The 22,828-nt window shown below is 48.2% G+C and overlaps 1 protein-coding gene across 5 annotated transcripts in view; it reads right to left on the reverse strand.

The window, feature by feature from the left end:
- Positions 1-22,555, reverse strand: part of DIP2C (disco interacting protein 2 homolog C) — a 375,852-nt gene extending 353,297 nt beyond the window's left edge. For 2 of the 5 annotated variants that reach the window (XM_005564485.5, XM_065520211.2), the window contains exon 1: positions 22,144-22,555. In XM_005564485.5, coding sequence (XP_005564542.3) covers positions 22,144-22,228 — 85 coding nt within the window. In that variant the 5' untranslated portion in view covers positions 22,229-22,555. The remainder of the gene's footprint in view (positions 1-22,143) is intronic. The other 3 variants (XM_065520210.2, XM_065520208.2, XM_065520209.2) reach the window with 2 other exon arrangements.
- Between the last annotated feature and the right edge of the window lie 273 nt (positions 22,556-22,828).

Raw genomic sequence — 22,828 nt, forward strand, 5'->3', positions numbered from 1 at the left:
TAAAAGGCAGACAAACAAAAGGAGATTTCCTCTGATCTTAAAAACAGAAGTATTTGTTTCACAGCGTGGATAATTGAAGATCTGCATAGAAATCACCTAGGGTCCCGCCCTCCCTCACAACAGACTGGGATAGAGGGAAGGAGGGCAGGAGGTGGGCCCCTTGTCCACGAGAGCCTCCTCCCACCCCATCCCCTTCCTCAGGAGGGCAGCCTGCCCAGTGCAGGCTCCCTTCTCCCCAGGTAAGACCCTGGCGTCTCTACAGGAACACCCGCCTCCCTTCCCTGCAATCCACTCCAGCTGCTCACGGCCAGTCAAGGGGGGCGCTCTTCAGAGAGGAGCAAACGGTTTCGAGGACAGCCTGAACTCCAACGTCCCAGGTGTGGCTTGCCAGGAAGCACAGAGGAAGGATGCAGGTCCCGAGAAGGAGGAGGCACAGGAGGATGACCAGAGAGATAAGAGAGGCAGACTGCCCAGCGGGGGGCCGAGCACAGAATCCCGCTGAGGCCTCCTGGGGAGGGGCAGAGGCAAACATGCTGCTGCTTCTAGGCTGCTCCGGAGGATACATGCTCAGAAGGGGCTGCAAGGCAGGACTCACTGAGGAGCAGTCATGTGGATGCCACGCCTCTCACACGGCACACACTGACAACATGCAACTCACATACAACACAACACGCATGTACAATGCACTTATACAACACTGACAACACACAATGCACACACACATGCAACCTATACAACACACACCCAATACATGCAGCTCACAACACAACATATATGTACAACACACTCACACATACAGCACACGTAACTTACATACAACACAACACACGTACAATGCACTCATACAGCACACAACACACAACTCACATACAACATGCACATGCAACACACTCATACAACACACAACACTCATACAACACACAACACACGCAACTCACAACATGCACATACAACACTCATACAACATACACACGATACATGCAACTCACAACATACACATACAACACACTCATACAGCTCACGTACAACACATGCAACTCAACTCACATTCAACACAACATGCATGTACAACACACAACACACGCAACTCAACATTCTCGTACAACACACTTATACAACACAACACTCATACAACATACACACAATACATGCAACTCACAACAACATACACATACAACACACTCATACAACACATGCAACTCACGCACAAAATATGCACGTACAACACACTCATACAACATATAACACATACAACATACAACACATGCAACTCAACACAAATACATGTACAATGCACTCACAACACACAACACTCATACAACACACAACACATGCAACTCACAAACACACGTACAACACACACAACACACAACACTCATACAACATACAATACATGCAACTCATATACAACATATACATACACACAACACACAACACTCATACAACATACAAAACATGCAACTCACAAATACACGTACAACACACTCATACAACACACAACACATACAACATACACACAATACATGCAACTCATATACAACATACACATACATACAACACACAACCCTCATACAACATACAAAACATGCAACTCACAAATACACGTACAACACACTCATACAACACACAACACTGAAACATAAAATAAATGCAACTCAATACAATATGCACATACAACCCATGCAACTCACATACAACACAACACACTCATACAACACATTCATACAACACGCACTGTACAGATTCTAAGTGTGAAATAGAAAACAGCACACGCACAGTTTCTAAAGTATGATGAAAGCTTTTTTCAAGAAGGTCATCCAACATCCAAACTGGTACCATGTCCTCATTTTCAGCTGCTGTTCAGATTCAAGCATTTTTATTATCTGCTCTATGAATTATAATAATACAGCATAAGCCCATTTTTCATTTTACACCCACTTTGGTGTGGGGTGCTCCAAAACAGGGGCCAGGAGCCTCAGAGTCGTCCCTCGGAACAAAACACAACCCACACTCAGAGGCCAGGAAGGGAACTCGGGGGGCAACACACATGTGCTCTCTCATCTGCAGAGCTCTGCTTCAATTACTTTACACGTAACCAGGGCTGGAACGGGGTTGGTGAGGGTACAGACATGGCAAACTGAGAAGAAACTGGCAGGTGGAGAAAGATCAGCCAAAATCCAAGGAAAAATGCTGAACATTTTCCACAAATAGTTCACACAACAGATGATACTCGGGCTACTGAAAGTTTATTGAGAGGGGTCTTGCTCCAAATAAAAAGTTCTCTCCCAAGGTTATCGAAGATTCACAGCAGACACCTGCCCCCAACACACCATCTGCCGAGGGCCTATGAGTCAAAAAGAAGGTAAGATAGAAGTAAGGGTGCAGGGGGAGGAGAGTGGGAGGGGACCAAGAACTTGGAACCAAGTGATGGGCAGACACTGAATGCCTGACTCCAGGGTTATCACCTCAGAAAACAAGTCTGTTTAAGTCCGTAGTAACAGTGTTAGTGCCTTCACTGAACCTGCACTCAACACTGGAGAACCTCCCTGTGTTATGAAGACGATCTGAAAAATAACATTAATTCACAATGTAGAGTGATGATTCAGCCACAGAAAATAAAACTGACATAATCCACTACAAGTCACACTATGTCTTTCTTTAAGACTGGTTTATGATGCAGAAAAGAGGCAGTTTGAGATCTAAAATACTTAAACTGGCAAACACCTTGTTTCCCTGAATTCTCACAACGGTGGCACCAGCTAGGGTAAGATAGAGTGGTTTTCAGAGCTTCCAGAACAGCAGAACAGATCAATCATAAATATGCAAAAGTGATCTGAAGACAGAATTAATATTCCACGTTTTGGCTTAAACTAGTCATGTGATTTCCAATAAGTGGGAAACATTCACACCAATTTTTATAAGAAAGTTCAATGTGAACACATAGTACAGAACACTACCTTTGTTTGGGAATTTATTTATTTAATATGACAATTTCAATTGTCTTTAGGGATTCTTGATATTGAACGCTCATCTTTATTAATGATGAGCTACCCATTTTCTGACTGAGGAAATGGAAAGTTGTCACTGCCTAACAACAATACTCAAAACAGCCTGTATGAAAGGAAAAGGTATATCTGTGTGCACACACATGCATACACATACCTACACATGTACACACGTGTGTACATATGTGCATACACATACAGGCAAAAACGTGTGCATGTGCACACATGCATGCACTGTGCACATGTGTGTATACATACATGTGTGCACACATACGCACATACATGCATACACATATACACATACACGTACACACACAGGCATATATACATATACACACGTACACATGCACACACATACATGCATATACACGTGTACATGGACACACATACATGCACATACATACACATACACACATGCACACACATGCATGTGTACATGCATATGTAAGTATCATCTCAGGTACATGGATTCAAAATTCTGATGCAAACAAGAATAATCACAAAACAGGGTAGGGTGTCAACAAGTGAGAATTGAGATGGATGTTCTGGAATGTTCCAGAGACAATATAGGGGAGGGCCACACATCACATAAACATCTTACCCATTTTAAACATGACCATTCCTACCAACACCAGCCTGGATTAAGATTATTTCATTTACACAAGGAACAGAAAATATAATACTTGTTCTAATGAGATTCTCTAATCATTAGATTATTTTCACAATTATAAGTAATCACTAAATAACTTCCTCTCAAGGGTCTAAAAATAAAAATAAGATAACAAAAGAAAGTTACAGTCCTGACAGGTTTATCATGCAAATCACAGCTGTGAAAATAAAGCATGTTTTTGAGACTGTGCCCTCCTCAAATATCCTTCACGGAATTTTGTACCAGTAATGGCTGGTAATTAATTGGTATACCAGGTGGAAAAGTGTATCATTTGGGGTATATGAAGTAAACATGTAAAGAGAAATGACCACACACACCTGAAACCAGGTCTCATTTCACAACTGCTTCCTACCTCAGATTTGCTTAATTTACCTCATGAGGTGCCTCCAGGAGACAAAGCAGAGCTGGGATCTGCCCCGAGGCCACTTCGGGAAGAGCTGGGTGGGCACCAAGCCCCTCAGACCGAGGGCTGAGCTGCGTGGCTATGACCCCATCACTGCGGCTCCCCAAGCGTGTGTCCCTGTGTGTCACGCAAACCCCTGCCACACAGGTGACACACGCCACACGCCTGACACAGGCTCAGCACACAGGGAGCGATCAGTAAGTGGTGACTAGAGAGAAGCGACGGTCTTCAGCGTGGTCGGAGAAAACAGGCCACAGAGTCACAGAGGAAATGCCACAGATCCACAGACGAGAAAGCACCACAGACGCATGGAGGGAGGAAACAGGCCACAGACGCACGGAGGGAGGAAAAGCGCCACAGACGCACGGAGGGAGGAAAAGCGCCACAGACGCACGCATGGAGAAGACGCACAGATGCACAGATGAAAGAAACGCCACTGACGCACGGACGGAAGAAACGCCACTGAGGCAGGGACGGAAGAAACGCCGCTGAGGCATGGACGGAGGCGCCACAGAGGCACGCCCCCGGAGAAAACAGGCCACAGACGCACGGACGGAGGAAACAGGCCACAGACGCACAGACGGAGGAAACGCGCCACTGAGGCACGCACGGAGAAAACAGGCCACAGGCCCAGGAAGGAGGAAACCACAGAGGCACGGACAGAGGAAACAGGGCAGAGAGGCGCCCGCACCAGTGTGGAACGTCAGATGGGAACCTCCCGGCCCCACTCCCACTAGGGACTCCCCACCCCAGAGCACTCAGGATGGCTGTGGAACTCTTGCCACCCACCCCGGAGGTGAAGCTGGGGAGCCAGAGATGAGCAGGTTCACGTCCATCAAATGCGGATGCAATCCCTGTAATAACTGGAGGTCACCATTAAACAGAAGGGCACTTCACTTGGAATAAAAGCACTCTGCATAAAAGAACTAAAGATTGGCTGGAGACTGCTTAGAAACCGTCACAATCATTCTTGTCAGTGACAGTGAAGCTTCAAGAGTGGTCACTTTTCCTGTAGAAACGCCACAGAAGTGATTCCTGGAACTCATTTAGAATATTTCTTTCCCAGAAACCACACAACCAAGAATTTAACAGTGCCGTCTCTTGACCAGAAAGATTAAGATTTCTGATGAAACTAAACCCTGTCCAGCCTCCTGATTCTAGAAGATGCTATACAGAAAACCTAACTCAAAGAGGTTGCATTTCTTTTGTCGTCCATGACACACATAAAAAAAATTTTAAACATACAAAAAATTTAGGAATTATACAGTGAATACCCATGTATCTACCCCCTGGATCACAGATTAGATTTAAATGTAAAGTTCTAAAGGTTCCCAGCTAAGGAAATGTGCAGTGTAAGCGTCTACCTGGTTAGAACCAAGGGGAATGGAATGAGCTTTCCCCAGCCTTGCTGCTCAGCTGGGAGGGGCTGCCACAGCTCAGCCACCCCACCCCAGAGCACCCAGGATGGCTGTGGAGTTCCTGCCACTCACCCCAGAGGTGAGGCTGGATCCCCAATCGTGGTGTTAAGAATGAGCCAGCCTTTAGAGGCCACGTGGTCTATACTTGAATAGAAAATGTTTCAGGAAACCAAAGATTCCAATGCCTGCGCTGAATTCCTAACCATTTGAAACCCAGGCTCCTCATCTATATAAAGAGAACAATGCTCTCTCCTGGGAAAGCATTTCAGAAGGATAGAGAAGGATCCACATGAGAGCAGCTGAAAACTACAAGGCACCCTGCAATTATAAGATTTTTTCTATATCTTTGTTTCAAGGAATGTCAGCATTCTAAATATTGTACTTCATTCCACATCACCTTTCAGGAGCAAATCATAACGATCAAAACTATCAGCAGAATCCCTACCAGCTCCGTCACCACGTGCTGCTTCTCCCTGCATGAGAATTCCTGCAGAAAGATGGGACCATCCAAGAATGGCTCCCTGCCATCATGTGCCCATACTCCTTCCCCAGGGAGCTAGTCCTGTACTCATGGGGCATGGGAAACCTGTATAACGCCACCAGAAAGTCCTTGTTTGACTTACTTCCCAGAAGGGCTGATTTTATCCAGAATCCTAACTGTGTCAAACACTAAACCTAAGAAATCATCAAGAAACCAAGGAAATGTAAGGCCATCTCCTGCCCCGGATGCATGGCTACTAGGGGAGAAATAGAAAAGGAGACATGAAAAGAAACTTTTAAGATATTCAGACCATTACTGGATGATTCCAGGAACCCATTACAGATCATTGCTGTTCCTAATAACAAGAAAGAAATTCTAAAATTCCAACAGGCATGGTGAGTCCCTCACTTGTAAGAAATCAAAATAATAATCCATCATTATCTTCAGAAGGACAAAAGAAAAATTCTACTTCCTTTTCATATTAATTTGTGTACAAGTAACTAGGTGAGAAAATCTTAATATCTGGACTGTGATATCAATAGCAAAATAACCCCAAGCACCCCAATTAAAAGATATAGACGGGCTGAGTGGATTTAAAACAAGAAAAAACAACTTATATGCTGCCTACAAAAAACTGACTTCAGCCATAAAGACACACATAGACTAAATGTGAAAGGATGGAAAAACATGTTCCACATTAATGGAAATCAAAAGTGGGCAAGAGTAGCTATATTTATTTCAGACCAATCACAGTTTAAGTCAAAAACTGTAAAAAGGAGACAAAAAGGTAACTATATAATAAAGAGATCAACATAGCAAGAGGATACAACAATTACAAGTATATGTGCACCCAACAACAAAACACCCAGATATATAAAGCAAATATTAGTAGATCTAAATAGAGAGAGAGGTCGGATGCAGTGCCTCACACCTGTAATCCCAGCACTTTGGGGGGTGGAGGCAGGTGGATCACCTGAGGTCAGGAGTTCAAGACCAGCCTGGCCAACATGGTGAAACCCTGTCTCTACTAAATACAAAAAATTAGCCCAGCATGGTGGCACATGCCTGTAATCCCAGCTACTTGGGAGGCTGAGGCAGGAGAATCACTTGAACTCGGGAGGTGGAGGATGCAATGAGTCGAGATTGCACCTCTGCACTCCAGCCTAGGCAACAAGAGCAAAACTCCGTCTCAAATAAATTTATATATACATATTTAGAGAGAGAGAGAGAGAGAGACAGAGACAGAGAGACACCAACACAACAATAGTAGGGGCTTCAAAATCCCACTGTCAGCACTGGAGATCATCTAGACAGAAAATAACAACAAAATATCAAATTTAAAGTACAGTGTAGACCAAATGGACCTAACAGACATTTACAGAACATTTCATCCAACAGATACAAAATGCACATTCTTCTCCTCAGCACATGGAACATTCTCTAGAATCAACCACATGCTAGGCTACAAAAGAAGTCTCAATACATTTTTTTAAAATTGAAATAACATCTAGGATATTCTCAGACTGTAACAGAATAAAGCTGTAAATCAACAACAAGGAAGAGACACTTCTCAAAAGAAGACATTTATGCAGCCAACAGACACAGCTCATCATCACTCGCCGTCAGAGAAATGCAAATCAAAACCACAATAAGATACCATCTCACACCAGTTAGAATGGCGATCATTAAAAAGTCAGGAAACAATAGGTGCTGGAGAGGATGTGGAGAAATAGGAACACTTTTACATTGTTGGTGGGACTGTAAACAAGTTCAACCATTGTGGAAGACAGTGTGGCAATTCCTCAAGGATCTAGAACAAGGAATACCATTTGACCCAGCCATCCCATTACTGGGTATATACCCAAAGGATTATAAATCATGCTGCTATAAAGACACATGCACACGTATGTTTATTGCGGCACTACTCACAATAGCAAAGACTTGGAACCAACCCAAATGTCCATCAATGACAGACGGGATTAAGAAAATGTGGCAGATAACAACCATGGCATACTATGCAGCCATAAAAAAGGATGAGTTTATGTCCTTTGTAGGGACATGGATGCAGCTGGAAACCATCATTCTCAGCAAAATATCGCAAGGCCAGAAAACCAAACACCACATGTTCTCACTCATAGGTAGGAATTGAACAATGAGATCACTTGGACACAGGAAGGGGAACATCACACACCGGGGCCTGTTGTGGGGTGAGGGTAGGGGGGAGGGATAGCATTAGGAGATATACCTAATGTAAATGATGAGTTAATAGGTACAGCATACCAACTTGGCACATGTATACATATGTAACAAACCTGCACATTGTGCACATGTACCCCAGAATATAAAGTTTAATAAATAAAAAAAACAACAACAACAAGGAGAACTTTCAAAACTGTATAAATACATAGAAATTAAACAATATGCCCTTGAATAGCCAATGGGTCAATGAAGAAATTAAGAAGGAAATTTAAAAATTTCTTGAAACAAATGAAAACCAAAACACAACATATCAAAGCCTATGGTATACAGCAAAAGCAGTATTAAGAGAAAAGTTTATAGCAATAAACTCCTACGTTTAAAAAATAGATTTAAAATAAACAACCTAACAACGAACTGCAATGAGCTAGAAGAGTAAGAACAAATCAAATCCAAAAGTGGTAGAAGAAAAGAAATAACAAAGATCAAAGAGGAACTAAGTAAAATTGAAGCTAACAAATATAAAAGATGAAGAAAAAATGTTGTTTTTTTTTGAAAAGATAAATAAAATAGAAAAAACCATTAGCTACAATAAGAAAAAAAAAAAAAAGAAATCCCAAATAAATAAAATTAGAAACAGAAAAGAATTAGAGTTGATACCACAGAAATACAAGGGATCGTTAGAGACTATTTTGAACAATTGTATGTCAACAGATTGGAAAACCTAGAGGAAATGGAAATATTCCTGGACATGTACAACCTACCAAGATGGAACCAAGAAGAAACGGAAATCCTAAACAGACCAATAATGAGTAACATGTATGACTAAGTAATAATAAAAAGTCTCCCAACAAAGAAAACCCCAGGAGTAGGTGGCTTCACAGCTGAATTCTATAAATTTTTATTTCAATTCTTCTCAAACTATTCCAAAAATATTGAAGAGGAGGGAATTCTGCCAAGTTCATTCTTCAAGGCCAGCATTACCCTGATACCAAAATAAGACAAAGACACAATAAAAAGAGAAAACTATAGGTAAATATCCCTGATGAACACAGATGCAAAAATCTCAACAAAATACTAAAAAACTGAATCCAACAGCAAATCAAAAAGATTACACACCATGATCAAGTGGGATTTATCCCAGGATGCAAGGATGGCTCAACAAACACAAATCAATAAATACGCTACATCACATTAACAGAATTAAGGACAAAAACCATAATATCATTTTGATAGATACAGAAAAAGCATTTAATACAATTCAATGCTGCTTCATGATAAAAAGTCTCAACAAATTAGGCACTGAAGGAAACATACCTCAACACAATAAAGGCCATATGTGACAAACCCACAGCTAACATAATGGGGAATGGGGAAACACTAAGAGCTTTTTCTCTGAGATCTGTAACAAGACAAGGATGCCCACTTGTGCCACTCCTATTCAACACAGCACTGAATGTCCTAGTCAAGAGCAGTCAGGCAAGAGAAAGAAATCAAGGGCACCCAAAGTGGAAAGGAGGAACTCTAATTGTCTGTTTTCAGACAATATGCTCTTATATATTTAAAAAAAAAAAAAAAAAAAAAAGACTCCAGCAAAAATATCTTTGAACTGATAAACAAATTCAATAAAGTTACAGAATACAAAATCAACATATAAAAATCAGTAGCATTTCTATAGACCAACAATGAGTCAGTGGAAAAAGAAATCAAGAAAGCTATCCCATTTAGCTACAAAAACATAAAATAAAAATAAAAATAAAAATACCTTAGAAGAAATCTAACCAAGAGGGTTAAAGATCTCTATGAGGAAAATTATATTCTACCGTCTGAAGGTAGAACAGTGGATTCTAGAGACAGGAAAGGGTGGCGGGAAGGGAGAAAGGGAGAGGTTGGCTAATGGATACAAAATTACATCTAGACAGTAAAAGTAAGATTTAGTGTGCTATAGCCTTGTAGGGTGACTATGGTTTACAATTTATTGTATATTTTCAAGCAGCTAGCAGAGAGGATTTTAAATATTCCCAGCATTAAGAAATGACAAATGTTTGAGATGATGGACATGCTAATTACCCTGATTTGCTAATTACACATGATAAACATGTATTGAAATATCACACTGTATCCCATGGATATGTACTATAATGTGTCCATTAAAAATAATAATTGTTAAAAACCCAAGGGCTATTTCTCATTTGTCCTATGTCAATGTTGTGGTCCATTGGTGGAGACCTAGCCATTTGCAAATAAGACTATAGTCACTTGAGCTGAAAGCAAATGAATCGTCACAAAAACTACCACTGGCACCAAGTCTTCTTTCCAGAATTTCCTGCCCACAGCACTGCCACAGTCACTGTGGGCAGGAAAGACACACTAGCAACCAAGTTTCAACTCCAGCACAGTTGATGCTTTTATTTCTCTGGTTTGGAATAGGTGTGTTCATAACTTACATTTACTCCAACTGTCCCCTTGCTTAAATAGCTCCTTAAGGATGACTTCCTGTTACTAAATTCCAACAACTTCTGAGCATCCATTATATTCTCCAAAGTAAATAAAAAGAGAAAATGTGTTGAAAGCCTGATAATGTTCACTTAAGAATCCAGCATGATGTACCGCTTGAAATGGCCACTCCACCTTGTTCCTTTACATTTCTTTTAAAGTAGTCCCAGTTATTATACATAATTGAAGCCATAATTTCTGCAATACCATTAGGTCCACAAAGGGTGGGGCCAGGGGACTTCAAAGTCTGTCTCTGATTTTTTTTTTAAAAAAGGAAAGCTTATAAGAGTAGGTAATGAAAATAAACATTCACACAACTCGGAACAGGGGATTGTGAAACATAAAGCCCCAGCCTGGCACAGGTGTCCAGCCAGTGAGGGTGGGGACACAGACTCATACGGTCCCCACAATCCCCCAGAAGTGCCACAGACAGGTGGGTGGCCTGAGACGCAGCCAGGCTCCGAATTCCAGGAGCTGTCTGGCTCATGTGCACCCCACATGGTCCACAGTGCACGAGGATGCCCCACATCACCAGTCCCTGTGCAGAGCACAAGAATGCCCCGTGTCACGAGCCCCCGCTGCAGAGCATAGCCCGAAGGTGCCAGCCCAGCCTCCTACACACACTGGCCACCAAGGCACTGCCCTCCAGGAAGGAGGACCCCAGAGGTCGTGGCAGGGTGAGGTTCTGCTCTTCATCATCCCCGAGCAGAGGGGAAAGTCCCAGCAGACATTTGGGGAGCCTCTACACGTGGTGCTGGGACTCTGAGTGGAGGTTCAAAGATGTCCCCAGGTACGCCAGACTCAAACCTAAAACAGGCCATTCTTCCAGATATGCCCAGACTGGAACCTATATAGGCCATCCTTCCTAGCTTTCCTCTGGAAAAGCAGGCTTAAAAGAGTATCGACTAAAAGGGGTCACCAGGAAGAGAGAAGTCCTATCTTTAAAAAAAGAAAGAATTTTTTTAAAAAAGAGGTACTGAGGCTCTGACCCATCTGAGCACAGAGTACGTGCTCGGCAGCATCTGTCAGAGCAGAGCAAGCACACACATGCTCTCCATACCCTGTGTTCCCAGCACCTGTGTTCCCCGCACCCATGCTCCCCATACCCGTGCTCCCCACACCTGTGCTCTGGGCACCCGTGCTCCCCACACCCATGCTCCCAGCACCCATGCCCCCCACACCCATGCTCCCCACACCTGTGCTCCGGGCATCCGTGCTCCCCACGCCCGTGCTCCCCGCACTCGTCCTCCCCATGCCCATGCTCCCCACCCCCATGCTCACCACACCCGTGCTCCCCCCACCCGTCCTCCCCACGCCCATGCTCCCCACACCTATCTGTGCTCCCCATGCCTATGCTCCCTGCACCCATGCTCCCCACACCCGTGCTCCCCGCACCCGTGCTCCCCACACCTCTCTGTGCTCCCCACACCCGTGCTCCCCACACCTGTTTGTGCTCTCCGCACCCATCCTCCCCACGCCCGTTCTCCCCACACCTATCTGTGCTCCCCATGCCTATGCTCCCTGCACTCATGCTCCCCGCACTGTGCTCCATGTGCCCATGTCTGCTCCTCGAGCTCTCTTCCACTGATTTCCTCTGTATGTCCCTCTTGATAGTCACTGTCACCTCGAATCACCTGGCTAAATGGAGGCAAAGAAAAAGTCTAGAGTAGCACATTGGAGGACAGAGTGGAAGTAGCTATTTACCAAACAGGGCTATGAGATGAGCGCATCTGATCCCCATTAATCCTGACGGTCAGTTGATTAGCCCTGTTCAACAGCTGGGGACACTGAGGTGTGCAGGGACGGGCTTGCTTACCCCGGACGATGCTGACAGTGTGGGCCCAGCCCAGTCCCACAGCCACCAGGAGGAGGCTCCTCACTGGGCAGGCGCGGAGGTGCAGCCCAGAGAGCGGTTGGGACCCTGGCACAGACTCCTCAGGAAGGAAACAGGGAAAGGCCCACAGAGACTCAAGCAGCACAGAAGAAGGTCACCCACAAGTTAAAAATAGATGTTTGTGCTTTACCGTCCCAGCGTGCTAAAAATCCAACCTGCTCACACATACAGCCTGACGTGAGCCTGGCCTCCTGCAGCACTGGGCTAAGCGAGAGATGCACCTGCCCCTCTCCCAACAATAGCAGGCTCGGCAGCTATTCTTCAATGTACTTGACACCCTTCCATGAGGATTAAGCTACACTCTGTCGACACTGGGTAAGTTTAATCCCGATACAGCCAACCATCTAGATCTGCAGTGAACAAACAACTTACTTTGGATGATTCTGTCACTGACAAAGACCCTGAATCTCCCAGCAAAGCTTAGTGACATGACTTACCTTTCTGTTTTCATTTCAGGTACACTGGCCCACATGATCTAATTTACCTGCTGATAATGCCTTGGAAAGACCACCAGGGGGCCCCACACCATTTTCAGCTTTAGAGGGATGTGAATTTCCCTTTGATGAGAAAGGGGATGGGGAAATAAAACAAGGATCCAAAACAGATGCCTGTGTGTTTCCTGGGAGTGATAAAGTCAGGAACTGCCTCTCTGGGTCAGGCAAGGGAGTAACAGAGACAATGGCACCAACTCCTGAGACAGAGGACCTGACGCATGGTGCAACCACCGCCTGTGGCCACGGAAATTCCAGGGAATGCAGAGCTCAGTTGCATGGTATAGCCACCATCTGCAGCCACAGAAATTCCAGGGAACACAGACCCTCAGTCACATGGTACAGCTACCATCTGCGGCCAGAGAAATTCCGGGGAACACAGACCCTCAGTCACATGGTATAGCCATCATCTATGGCCACAGAAATTCCGGGGAATGCAGACCCTCAGTCACATGGTACAGCCATCATCTATGGCCGCGGAAATTCCAGGAATGCAGACCCTCAGTCACATGGTACAGCCATCATCTATGGCCGCGGAAATTCCGGGGAATGCAGACCCTCAGTCACATGGTACAGCCATCATCTATGGCCGCGGAAATTCCGGGGAATGCAGACCCTCAGTCACATGGTACAGCCATCATCTATGGCCACAGAAATTCCGGGGAATGCAGACCCTCAGTCACATGGTACAGCCACCATCTATGGCCACAGAAATTCCGGGGAACACAGACCCTCAGTCACATGGTACAGCCACCATGTATGGCCATGGAAATTCCAGGGAACACAGACCCTCAGTCACATGGTACAGCCACCACCTATGGTCATGGAAATTCCAGAGAATGCAGACCCTCAGTCACACGGTACAGCCACCACCTATGGTCACAGAAATTCTGGGGAACACAGACTCCAGTCGCACGGTGCAGTCACCACCTGCAGGCACAGAAATTCCGGGGAATGCAGACCCCAGTCACATGGTACAGCCACCATCTATGGCCACGGAAATTCCAGGGAACATAGACACCAGTTGCATGGTGCAGCCACCACCTGTGGCCACAGAAATTCTGGGGAACGCAGACTCCAGTTGCATGGTGCAGCCACCACCTGTGGCCATGGAAATTCTGGGGAATGCAGGCCCCAGTCTCTAAAGTGTTATTTGTTTTATGAATTTCACTGCAGTGAATGCAGAAGAGTTTCTCTCTGTGCAGAGCTCAGTATCCAGAAAGGAAGTCGGCCCCAGGAATGCCTTCCTCTTCTTCAGAGCTCAGGGCCCAGGGCTGACGCTCTTGGGAGGGGTCCTTGTTCGGCAACTGTGCATGTGGAGGGTCCCCCAACACTCACTGTGCACCTCCTAGGAGCAGAGGCTATGACAGGGAGCCAGAGACCAAGCTCTGCTCAGACAACAGTGAGCTGATGGCCTTCCACTCTAAGTTCAACAGGGACCCAGGGACGAAGCTCTGCTCAGACAACAGTGAGCTGATGGCCTTCCACTCTAAGTTCCAACTGCATGGAATGTGTATTCCATGAATGCTTGTTAAATGAATGATTCATATAAGGTCATCTGTGCTGACCTTTGCTGGTCTGCTGACTGTGGGCTTCAGAGCATAGACCTCATTCTTGGAGCAGCCAGCTCTTCCCAGAGCGACAGCCACTGGAGGACAAAGCCCAGGGCTTCCATCCTGCAGCAATGCGCTCAGGACCCTGCGCTGGGCACGCTGGGGACCTCTCCAGCAGCCCTGACCTTGCAATACCAGTGAACCCCAGGGGAGTCCCAAGTGCTCAAAATCAAGTAAATGTCCATTGTGATTTAACATATCAGTTTTAGAAGAAAGGGCAGATTGCCACCTCCCTCCTCAAACTAGGGACTATAAATCGATCCACCACCCTATCTGAGGCTCTGCCTTAAATCCTGCTAAAACTACCATCCAAACACTCAAATTTACATTAGCGTTAAGGGGAAAAAAAACTAAACCAAACACCTGTAAGAAACGGTCAAGTAACCCGTGATACATCAACCCAGAGATTAAACATTATAACAATGAAGTAGCAAGATATTAAAAGAATATAAACTCTATGTACATCATGGCTCAAGGTTCTAAAATTACACAGAGACCAAGACTGGAATGGAAGGGGGATGTGTTTACAGATACATTTTTTATTTTTTAATTTTTAATATTACTTCTCTAATGTAATGACTAACCAGATAATTCAGCAAAAAATAAAAAAATTAATTGTGCCTATAGATAAATATGTAAAGAATCCTTTTCTTTGATGCCAATGGAATTAGTTTGGGTCTGACCCACAGTCTTCAATCTTTTAATTAAGACACAAAAATCATCTTTCAAGCTGTTAGGAAAAAAAGAAGAAAAAGATTGAAAACCAGGAGCCCAGAAGAAAAGGACTGGCTATGTATCACAGCGTCTCTCCACGCCTCTCCACCCCGGACAGTGCTCCCTCTTTCCCCATTTTCATACCTACTGCACAAAACACTTAGTAAAGAACTATCTCAATTCATGAATCACACAGCACAAAGGGCCAGTGTCGCTGCCAAACATACCCTGCAGCCCCAAAACGAAGAGGCAACTGGTTCCTTCCTTCCTCAGTGAAGGAAGAATGAGAGGCTGCTGGTTGTCATTTTAAATCTCACACCTCAATGTCTTAGCACTTTCCTGCTTTGTTGGTTTCAAGGGCTTATTAAAATTAACCCCCCTACTGGATATTGAAGAAAGAAAGCAGGACAGTTGTGCAGGCTCCGAAGAGGCAGAGCCCTGCTTCCGCGGCCACCGCTGTCTTTCTACCCACAGCAGCCGGGTTTACCAATTAGTCTCCCTTAAAGGGCACTGTTTATGCTCATCGCAAACAAATGGATGCAATTGCTTCTTTTGAGATGTAGCAAGTTTTGGGCCCTCAGCAGAAAAAAAAAAACAGGGCACTGGCACAACAGTCATAACCTCTGCGTGGCACACACACAGAAGGAAAGTTAAAGCCCTGGAGGCGGAGGCGTTCGGAAAGGGAAGGTGGAAGCAGGAAGGACGCCCACGGGATAGAGTGGTCAGAAACCGACCACGTCACCAAAGGGTGCCTTAGACGTTCCAGAGGACAAAATGCCCCTCTTTCCAGGGTAAACACCCATTTGCCAAACTCAGCCAGTGACGGCAAGCAGGAGTTTGCTTTTTTTTTTAAGGTGTCTGAGTAACGATGAGAAGAGCAAGAAATGAGCTTAATAATGGGACTGACGGGGCCCTGGGCTGGTGACTCAGCTGATGTGCACAGCATCAAAACCCAGGTTCCTCAATGCGCTCCCTCTGCAGTTCAGGACAGCACTACAACTCACCCCATCAATCACTGCTTAAAAAATCAGTTCTAAAAAAAGAGACGACCCATTTGAAAGCAGCTGGAGGAGGAAGACAGAGAGTGACTCACAGAATCCAACCGCTTGTAGCCTCGGAACCATAACAAGAATATGAAACTAGCGGGTCCAGTGTGAGGCAGAACAGAGATGCCGTCACGGCTCTCAGGAGGCTGAGCGGGAAGCACGTAGCTCAGGCCTCGCAACGCCCTAAGGGCGCCTGGAGCAGCCCACAGGCCTGTGTCCTTCGTGTGGGTTCACCTTCCTAGTTTCCTGGGTAAATTCAATGTATAGCATTTATTCGCCAAGAAAAGAACATTCAAACTACTGTCATAACTCTGAAGGACTCTTAACACTCCAGTCCACACGTTCAAAAGCCCACAAATATCAGTGCTGCCACTGTGCAGGTAACAATGTTTTGGATGCATCATGCACGTAACCAGTAACGATGTTTTCATGTTTTCCATAGCCATCTCATTCCGGATACTTAAATATCTGTGACGACTTGATACTTAGTTATCTGTGACTTTCAGATAGATTTAACAAGGCTACCTGGCCAAGAAGGCCTCACCCTCCTGAACCCACTGACGCTCCCGCCCTCCTCCCAGTTACAACAAACTGTCCATGAGGCTCAGTGAGGCTTGGCTTTTGCACATTTGTTTTTCAGAGTAAACTATTTCTTTTCAACGAAAATAATGTGTACAGAGTCCTCAGGGCCTCCTCTTAGGCTCTGAAAGGCAGCCCTCAGGTCAGCTCTTACACAAGTGTGTCTTCCTCACTGTGCAGGGTCGAACCTCCAAGAAATGCACAGGGCTGGGGGACGCAGGGGACAGAACTCCATTCAAAAGCCACACGTCTGTGACCTTGTGCCAAGTGCCCTGAAAAAGCCACCCCCAAAACCTACAAACCCCCCACTGGGCCGTCGTTTTAGGGTTCCCTCTTTGGCGACAGCAACGTGCAGGCTATGTGCAGACCACGTCTCTGCACTTGACACATATTCATATGTGCTAATAGTAACACACACAGCCGGGTGGGGCGGCTCACGCCTGGAATCCCAGCACTTTGGGAGGCCAAGGCAGGGGGATCACCTGAGGTCAGGAGTTCGAGACCAGCCTGGCCAACATGGTGAAACCCCGTCTCTACTAAAAATACAAAAAATTAGCTGGGCGTGGTGGTGGGCACCTGTAGACTCAGCTACTTGAGAGGCTGAGGCAGGAGAATCACTTGAACCCGGGAGGCGGAGGTTGCAGTTAGCCGAGATTGCGCCACTGTACTCCAGCCTGGGCAACAAGAGTGAAACTTTGTCTCAAAAAAAAAAAAAAAAAAAAAAAAAAAAAAAAAAATATATATATATATATATATATATATATATATATATAAATAAACACACACACACAGGTCCCTCAACCAACGCAGGGAGACCCGGCACGTGTGCGAGCCTTCACCCCGCTCCGTGAGCAGGTTCTCCCCTGCTGAGAAAACATTAGGCTGCACCGCTGGGGAGCAGATCTGATCACTGAAGGAATCGGCTACATTAATTAGCAGAGCATGGAGGATGGAGTCAGTGGGCATGGAACACACTGACAATGACCAAAGCCACAGAGTGCAAAGCATGGCACCTGTTTTTCAAAACTTCTCTTCCACCAAAACCAACAATTTTTGCAGGCTATATCACGAGTTCTATAGTTAAAAATAATTCAGCGCCTCCTAAACAAATGGAAAAAAGCGCTTTCTGAAGCATACACTGCCCAAAAAGATCAGTGACCAGTCAACAGAGAAACTTTCTTCCTAATTGGAATCAACAGCTAAATGTAATCTTTTTAAAAATAATAATAATAATAAGACATGAAGCCAGGCACAGTGACTCATGCCTGTAATTCCAGCACTTTGGGAGGTCGAGGCAGGCAGATCACCTGAGGTAAAGAGTTCAAGACCAACCTGGCCAACATGGTGAAACCTCATCTCTACAAAGGTACAAAAATTAGCCAGGTATTGTGGCGGGCACCTGTAATCCCAGCTACTCAGGAGGCTGAGGCACGAGAACCACTTGAACTCAGGAGGTGGAGGTTGCAGTGAGTTGAGCTCACACCACTGCACTCCCGCCTGGGAGACAGAGTGAGACCCTATCTCAAAAAATAAAAAATAAATAAGACATGAGTTTGTCTTTATGGGGAAGTTTTCTGTTTCCACTCCAATTTGGCAATTCCACGTAAAGTATAAGTTGTTAATGAAATTGTTTTTAGGCCCTTTAAAGCCACAAAAAAGAATACCCAATTATGAAGGCCAAAAATGTAGGGAAGAGAAGGCAGAAGAAAATATTCTGGGGAAAGGAGTATGAGAAAGCAGCTGCCACAGCCCTCCCATTCCTTGACCCTCCCCAGAATGGAGCTCCAGATCACTCTGGAGACCTCCCCATCCTCATGGCCTCCTCACCCGCAGGGCCTCCTCCCAGCTGTGGGGCCTCCGCACCCTCACAGCCTCTCCACTCATGGGGCCTCTCCATCAGTCTAGCCTCCCGCCCTCATGGCCTCCCCACCCATGGGGCCTCCTCACCCGCAGGGCCTCCTCCCAGCTGTGGGGCGTCCGCACCCTCACAGCCTCTCCACCCATGGGGCCTCTCCACTAGCAAAGCCTTCCCCGCATGTGGCCTCCCCACACACACAGCCTCCTCACCCGAGGGGCCTCCACACCCTCATGGCCTCTCCACCCGCAGTGTCCCCACCTGCACAGCCTCCCGACCCGTGTGGCCTCCTTACCTGTGTGGCCTCCTCCCTGGCTCACACTCAGACCCAAGTATGTGAGGAGATGACCCCTCTCACCCTCCACCCCGAATGTATCCCCACACAGATTTGAGGCTGTCAGCTCCCACGAGCGCTGCCCAGCCCTTCTCCCCACAGAGAGTCCTTGTGTTTTGCTGGCCACGTGCTCTGTGGTGTGAGCTGGCCTCGCCTTCCCCTGCAAGGGGCATCAGGTGGCACGGGGCAGGGACAGGCAGTGGAAGAAGGATGGAGCCCTCGGCCCCGCAGCAAGAAGTGCGCCTACAACTCCACAAAGCAGAACGGCAGCAGGTGCATGTAACGGCACCCAGCAGGCGGGCACAGCAGAACCAGACCGGGGTCTCCAAACCTAGACGACGTATGACCCACGCAGGCTGGCAGCCCACGCAGGAACCTCAGGGGAATGCTCTACTCTTTCTTTCAGTCTACGTTATGTGCTTAAAATGGAACTTTTTCCATCCTCCTCTGTAGGAAATGAGCACTGGAAATTCCACATATGTTTCTATAATATTTTCTGATATTTTAATAAAATGATGACAACTAACTTAAAGAATTCTCTCCACTTGAATTTTGATTGAAGATGGGAAATAATTCAGCATTAACAGCTGTTTTCAGCTTTCACTCTGAAAGCAGATATGTTGAGGAATTTTGGAAGTCCAATATAAAGAAACACAGATTTTTGATCCTTCAATTCTTGGGTTTCTATTAAGCAATACTGGAAAACAAGTTGATTCATCTAATTTAAGCCCGTAAAACTGTTTTATGTGGTTATGAGACAGAGAATTCCAAATGACCTTACAACACTACCCCCATAAACTCAACCTGGGCAAACCCACACTTCACAGCAAAGTCAAAGACCATCCAGCGAACAGATGAGGCAGTGGGGCCAGCACAGGCCGGAGGGCGCAGGGAGGCTGAACGGAGCCACGGAGCAACCCTCTCACGATTTCTTCTTAAATGTGTAGCTCAGGTCTCAGTACGATTCATATAGAAGGAAAAAACATAATTAGGCTTCCTGCATGCAAACACACACACCTCTTTCTCTGCCTGGTCGCTCGATAAGAAACTCATTAAGCCCTTTTTAAAAAACCTGTACAGACGCAAGGTGTTCACGGGGAATTCGGCTGAGCACACCTTCGTCGAAAGTGGCTTTGCCATCGTCTGGGCAGCAAGACGGTATCACTCACCCTTCAAGAGCGACTGACAGGCAAGTGTCATCACCTCGAAAGGCCACGACGCACGACACACCGGACACCCGTTCCCAGCGACATCCCACACTCTAGGAACAAATGTGGGTCCAACTTCTGGGCTGGCAGTGGGTGGGGGACACTCAGACGGGGCTCGCCCTGCCGAGCTTAGGGGTGCCTGAGCTCGGATGGCATGGTTGGGGCACTGACATTTCACATCAGTGTGATGCAGGCAGCACAGAAGTCCCTGTCCTGAGACAGCGCACGGCGGCTACAGGCAGGGGTGCACCTGGGCCGTGACACGAGCCAGGAAACCTACCCAAGGCTGACACAATCAGACAACCAGGATGGGCCTTTTGCAAATGATACTCTCCTTACCCGCCAAACGAGCTGTCTGCACAGCACACTCTATTTACCAGTTTACAACCGAACCCTGCACACAGCCCCTCCTGCCTCCTAGCCATGCACTCCTCATCCTCGGCTCCTCGGGAGGGCGGCAGCCAAGCCCACAGGCCTGGGAGACTCTGTCCTGCCCGCCACTGTGTCACGTTACAGGACACTGACACACCTCGTGGAACCCCACATCTGAAACTGAAAAACAGGACCATTTCCCGTCCCTATAAGTCTGGAAAGGCATTTGGCCGCATACTACGGCCCCTGCTCACTCCCTTCTCTGCCCTGAAAGTGTTAAAAAGGAAAACATAAAGTCAACACCAGCTCCTCCCTGCTGGTGAAAATTGGCACGAATGAATTTACTTTCTGGCTGCCGGCCCTCACAAAACCGTTACCCAAAAAAAGTTCACCATGCTAAACTGCTCCAAATATAAATGTGAGACGCGCCGGCCCACCCCCATCCCACCCCACGTTACAGGAATGGCCTGACCAGGGTGAGCCCGGAGACGGCTAAACACACATCAAACATTTCAGATTTGGGAACTTCAGTGGTTTTGGGAAAAAGACCTGGCAAAGCCCGATCTGAAACTTATGACAGTTGAGCACATGATCTCCGCCATGAAGAGCAAATAAGAGGCGTACACAACCCTCCATGAGACCGCGGTGGCCGATCCGCCACAAACCCTCCTACGACAGGACCAGGACGGCGAGGCCGGAGCCCAGACCGGGGAGAGGTTGACGATTCCGCCCAGCCTTCCCCGCGCAGCGCCCGCGAACAATGGGGATGGGATCCCCCGGGCCGCGCCAGAGATCCAACCCGGGGTCCAACGACAAGTTTCGCATTGAAATCAGGCCGGGCGTTCCAGGCCGAACCCGCCAGCGAGGAGGTGGCGCGCACCGCGCGGCTGCACCAAGGACGCCGCGGCTCCAGCGCAGAGCGCACGGGAAGGCCGATCCCGCCGGGCCCGCTGCATCCTGCGTCCCCGCGCGGCGCCCAGGCCCCACAGACACCCCAGGGCGCGGGGGGATCGCGGCCCTACAAACATCCGCGGTGGGATCGCAGCCCCACAAACATCCCAGGGCGCCGGGGATGGCGGCCCCACAGACACCCCCAGAGCGCGGGGGATACCAGGCCCCACAGACACCCCGAGAGCGCGGAGAATCGCGGCCCCACAAACCTCCCCAGGGCGCGGGGGATCGCGGCCCCACAAACGTCCCCAGGGCGCGGGGTCTGGGGGTCCGGGGGGCGCGCACGCTCTGGGCTGGGGTCGCACCTCCCCCTCCGGGCCGGGCCCCCGCCCCGCCGCAGGCCCCGCGCCCCCAGCCCTCCGCGCGCGGCCCTCCCCGGTGACAGCGCGGCCCGGCCCGGGGCGGGGGCCCGGTTACCTTCCGACAGCTCCAGCTCCAGCTCGGCCAGGCGCGCCCGCACCTCCAGGGGCAGCGCCATGCCCTCCAGGCTGCGGTCCGCCATGCTCCGCGGGCGCCGCGCCCCGCACGGCCTCCTCTTTGTTCACAGGCGGAGGTCTCGGCGGCTCCTCGCGCCCGGCGGAACCGCACCGAGGAGGAGGCGGCGGCGCGGGCGCGGGAGGCGGGCGGCGGGCGCGCAGGGACCTCCCTCCCCTCGGCGTCTCCTCAGCGCGGCCCCGCCACGGCCGCCTCGCGCGCCCCCGCGCCCCACGCGCCCCGGCCCGCCCCGCGCGCGCTCGGCACCCCCGCAGGCGCTGCGGCCCCGGCCCCGGCCCCGGCCCTGCTGCTCCCGGCCCTGCTGCTCTCGGCCCCGGCCCGGCGGGAGCGTCTCTGCGCGCGCACGTCACGGGGCCGCGGGGGCGGGGCGCGCGGGGGGCCGCGAGGACGCGCAGGAGCGGGAGCGCGCGGTGGGCGCGGCGCGCGCAGGGGGCGCGGGAGCGCGCGGGGGCGGGGGCGCGCGGCCGCGTCGGCGAAGCGCGGGCTCCCAGGGGCGCGCTCGGGGGCGGGTGGGGGGCGCGGGGCCCGCGGGGCGGGGCGGGGCGGGGCGGTCTTGTCTGTCCTGGGCTCTGCGCGTCCAGCGGAGCCTCCGGGCCCTGCCCCAGCG

Source organism: Macaca fascicularis, chromosome 9 (genome assembly GCF_037993035.2).
Source record: "Macaca fascicularis isolate 582-1 chromosome 9, T2T-MFA8v1.1".
Lineage (NCBI taxonomy): Eukaryota > Metazoa > Chordata > Mammalia > Primates > Cercopithecidae > Macaca > Macaca fascicularis.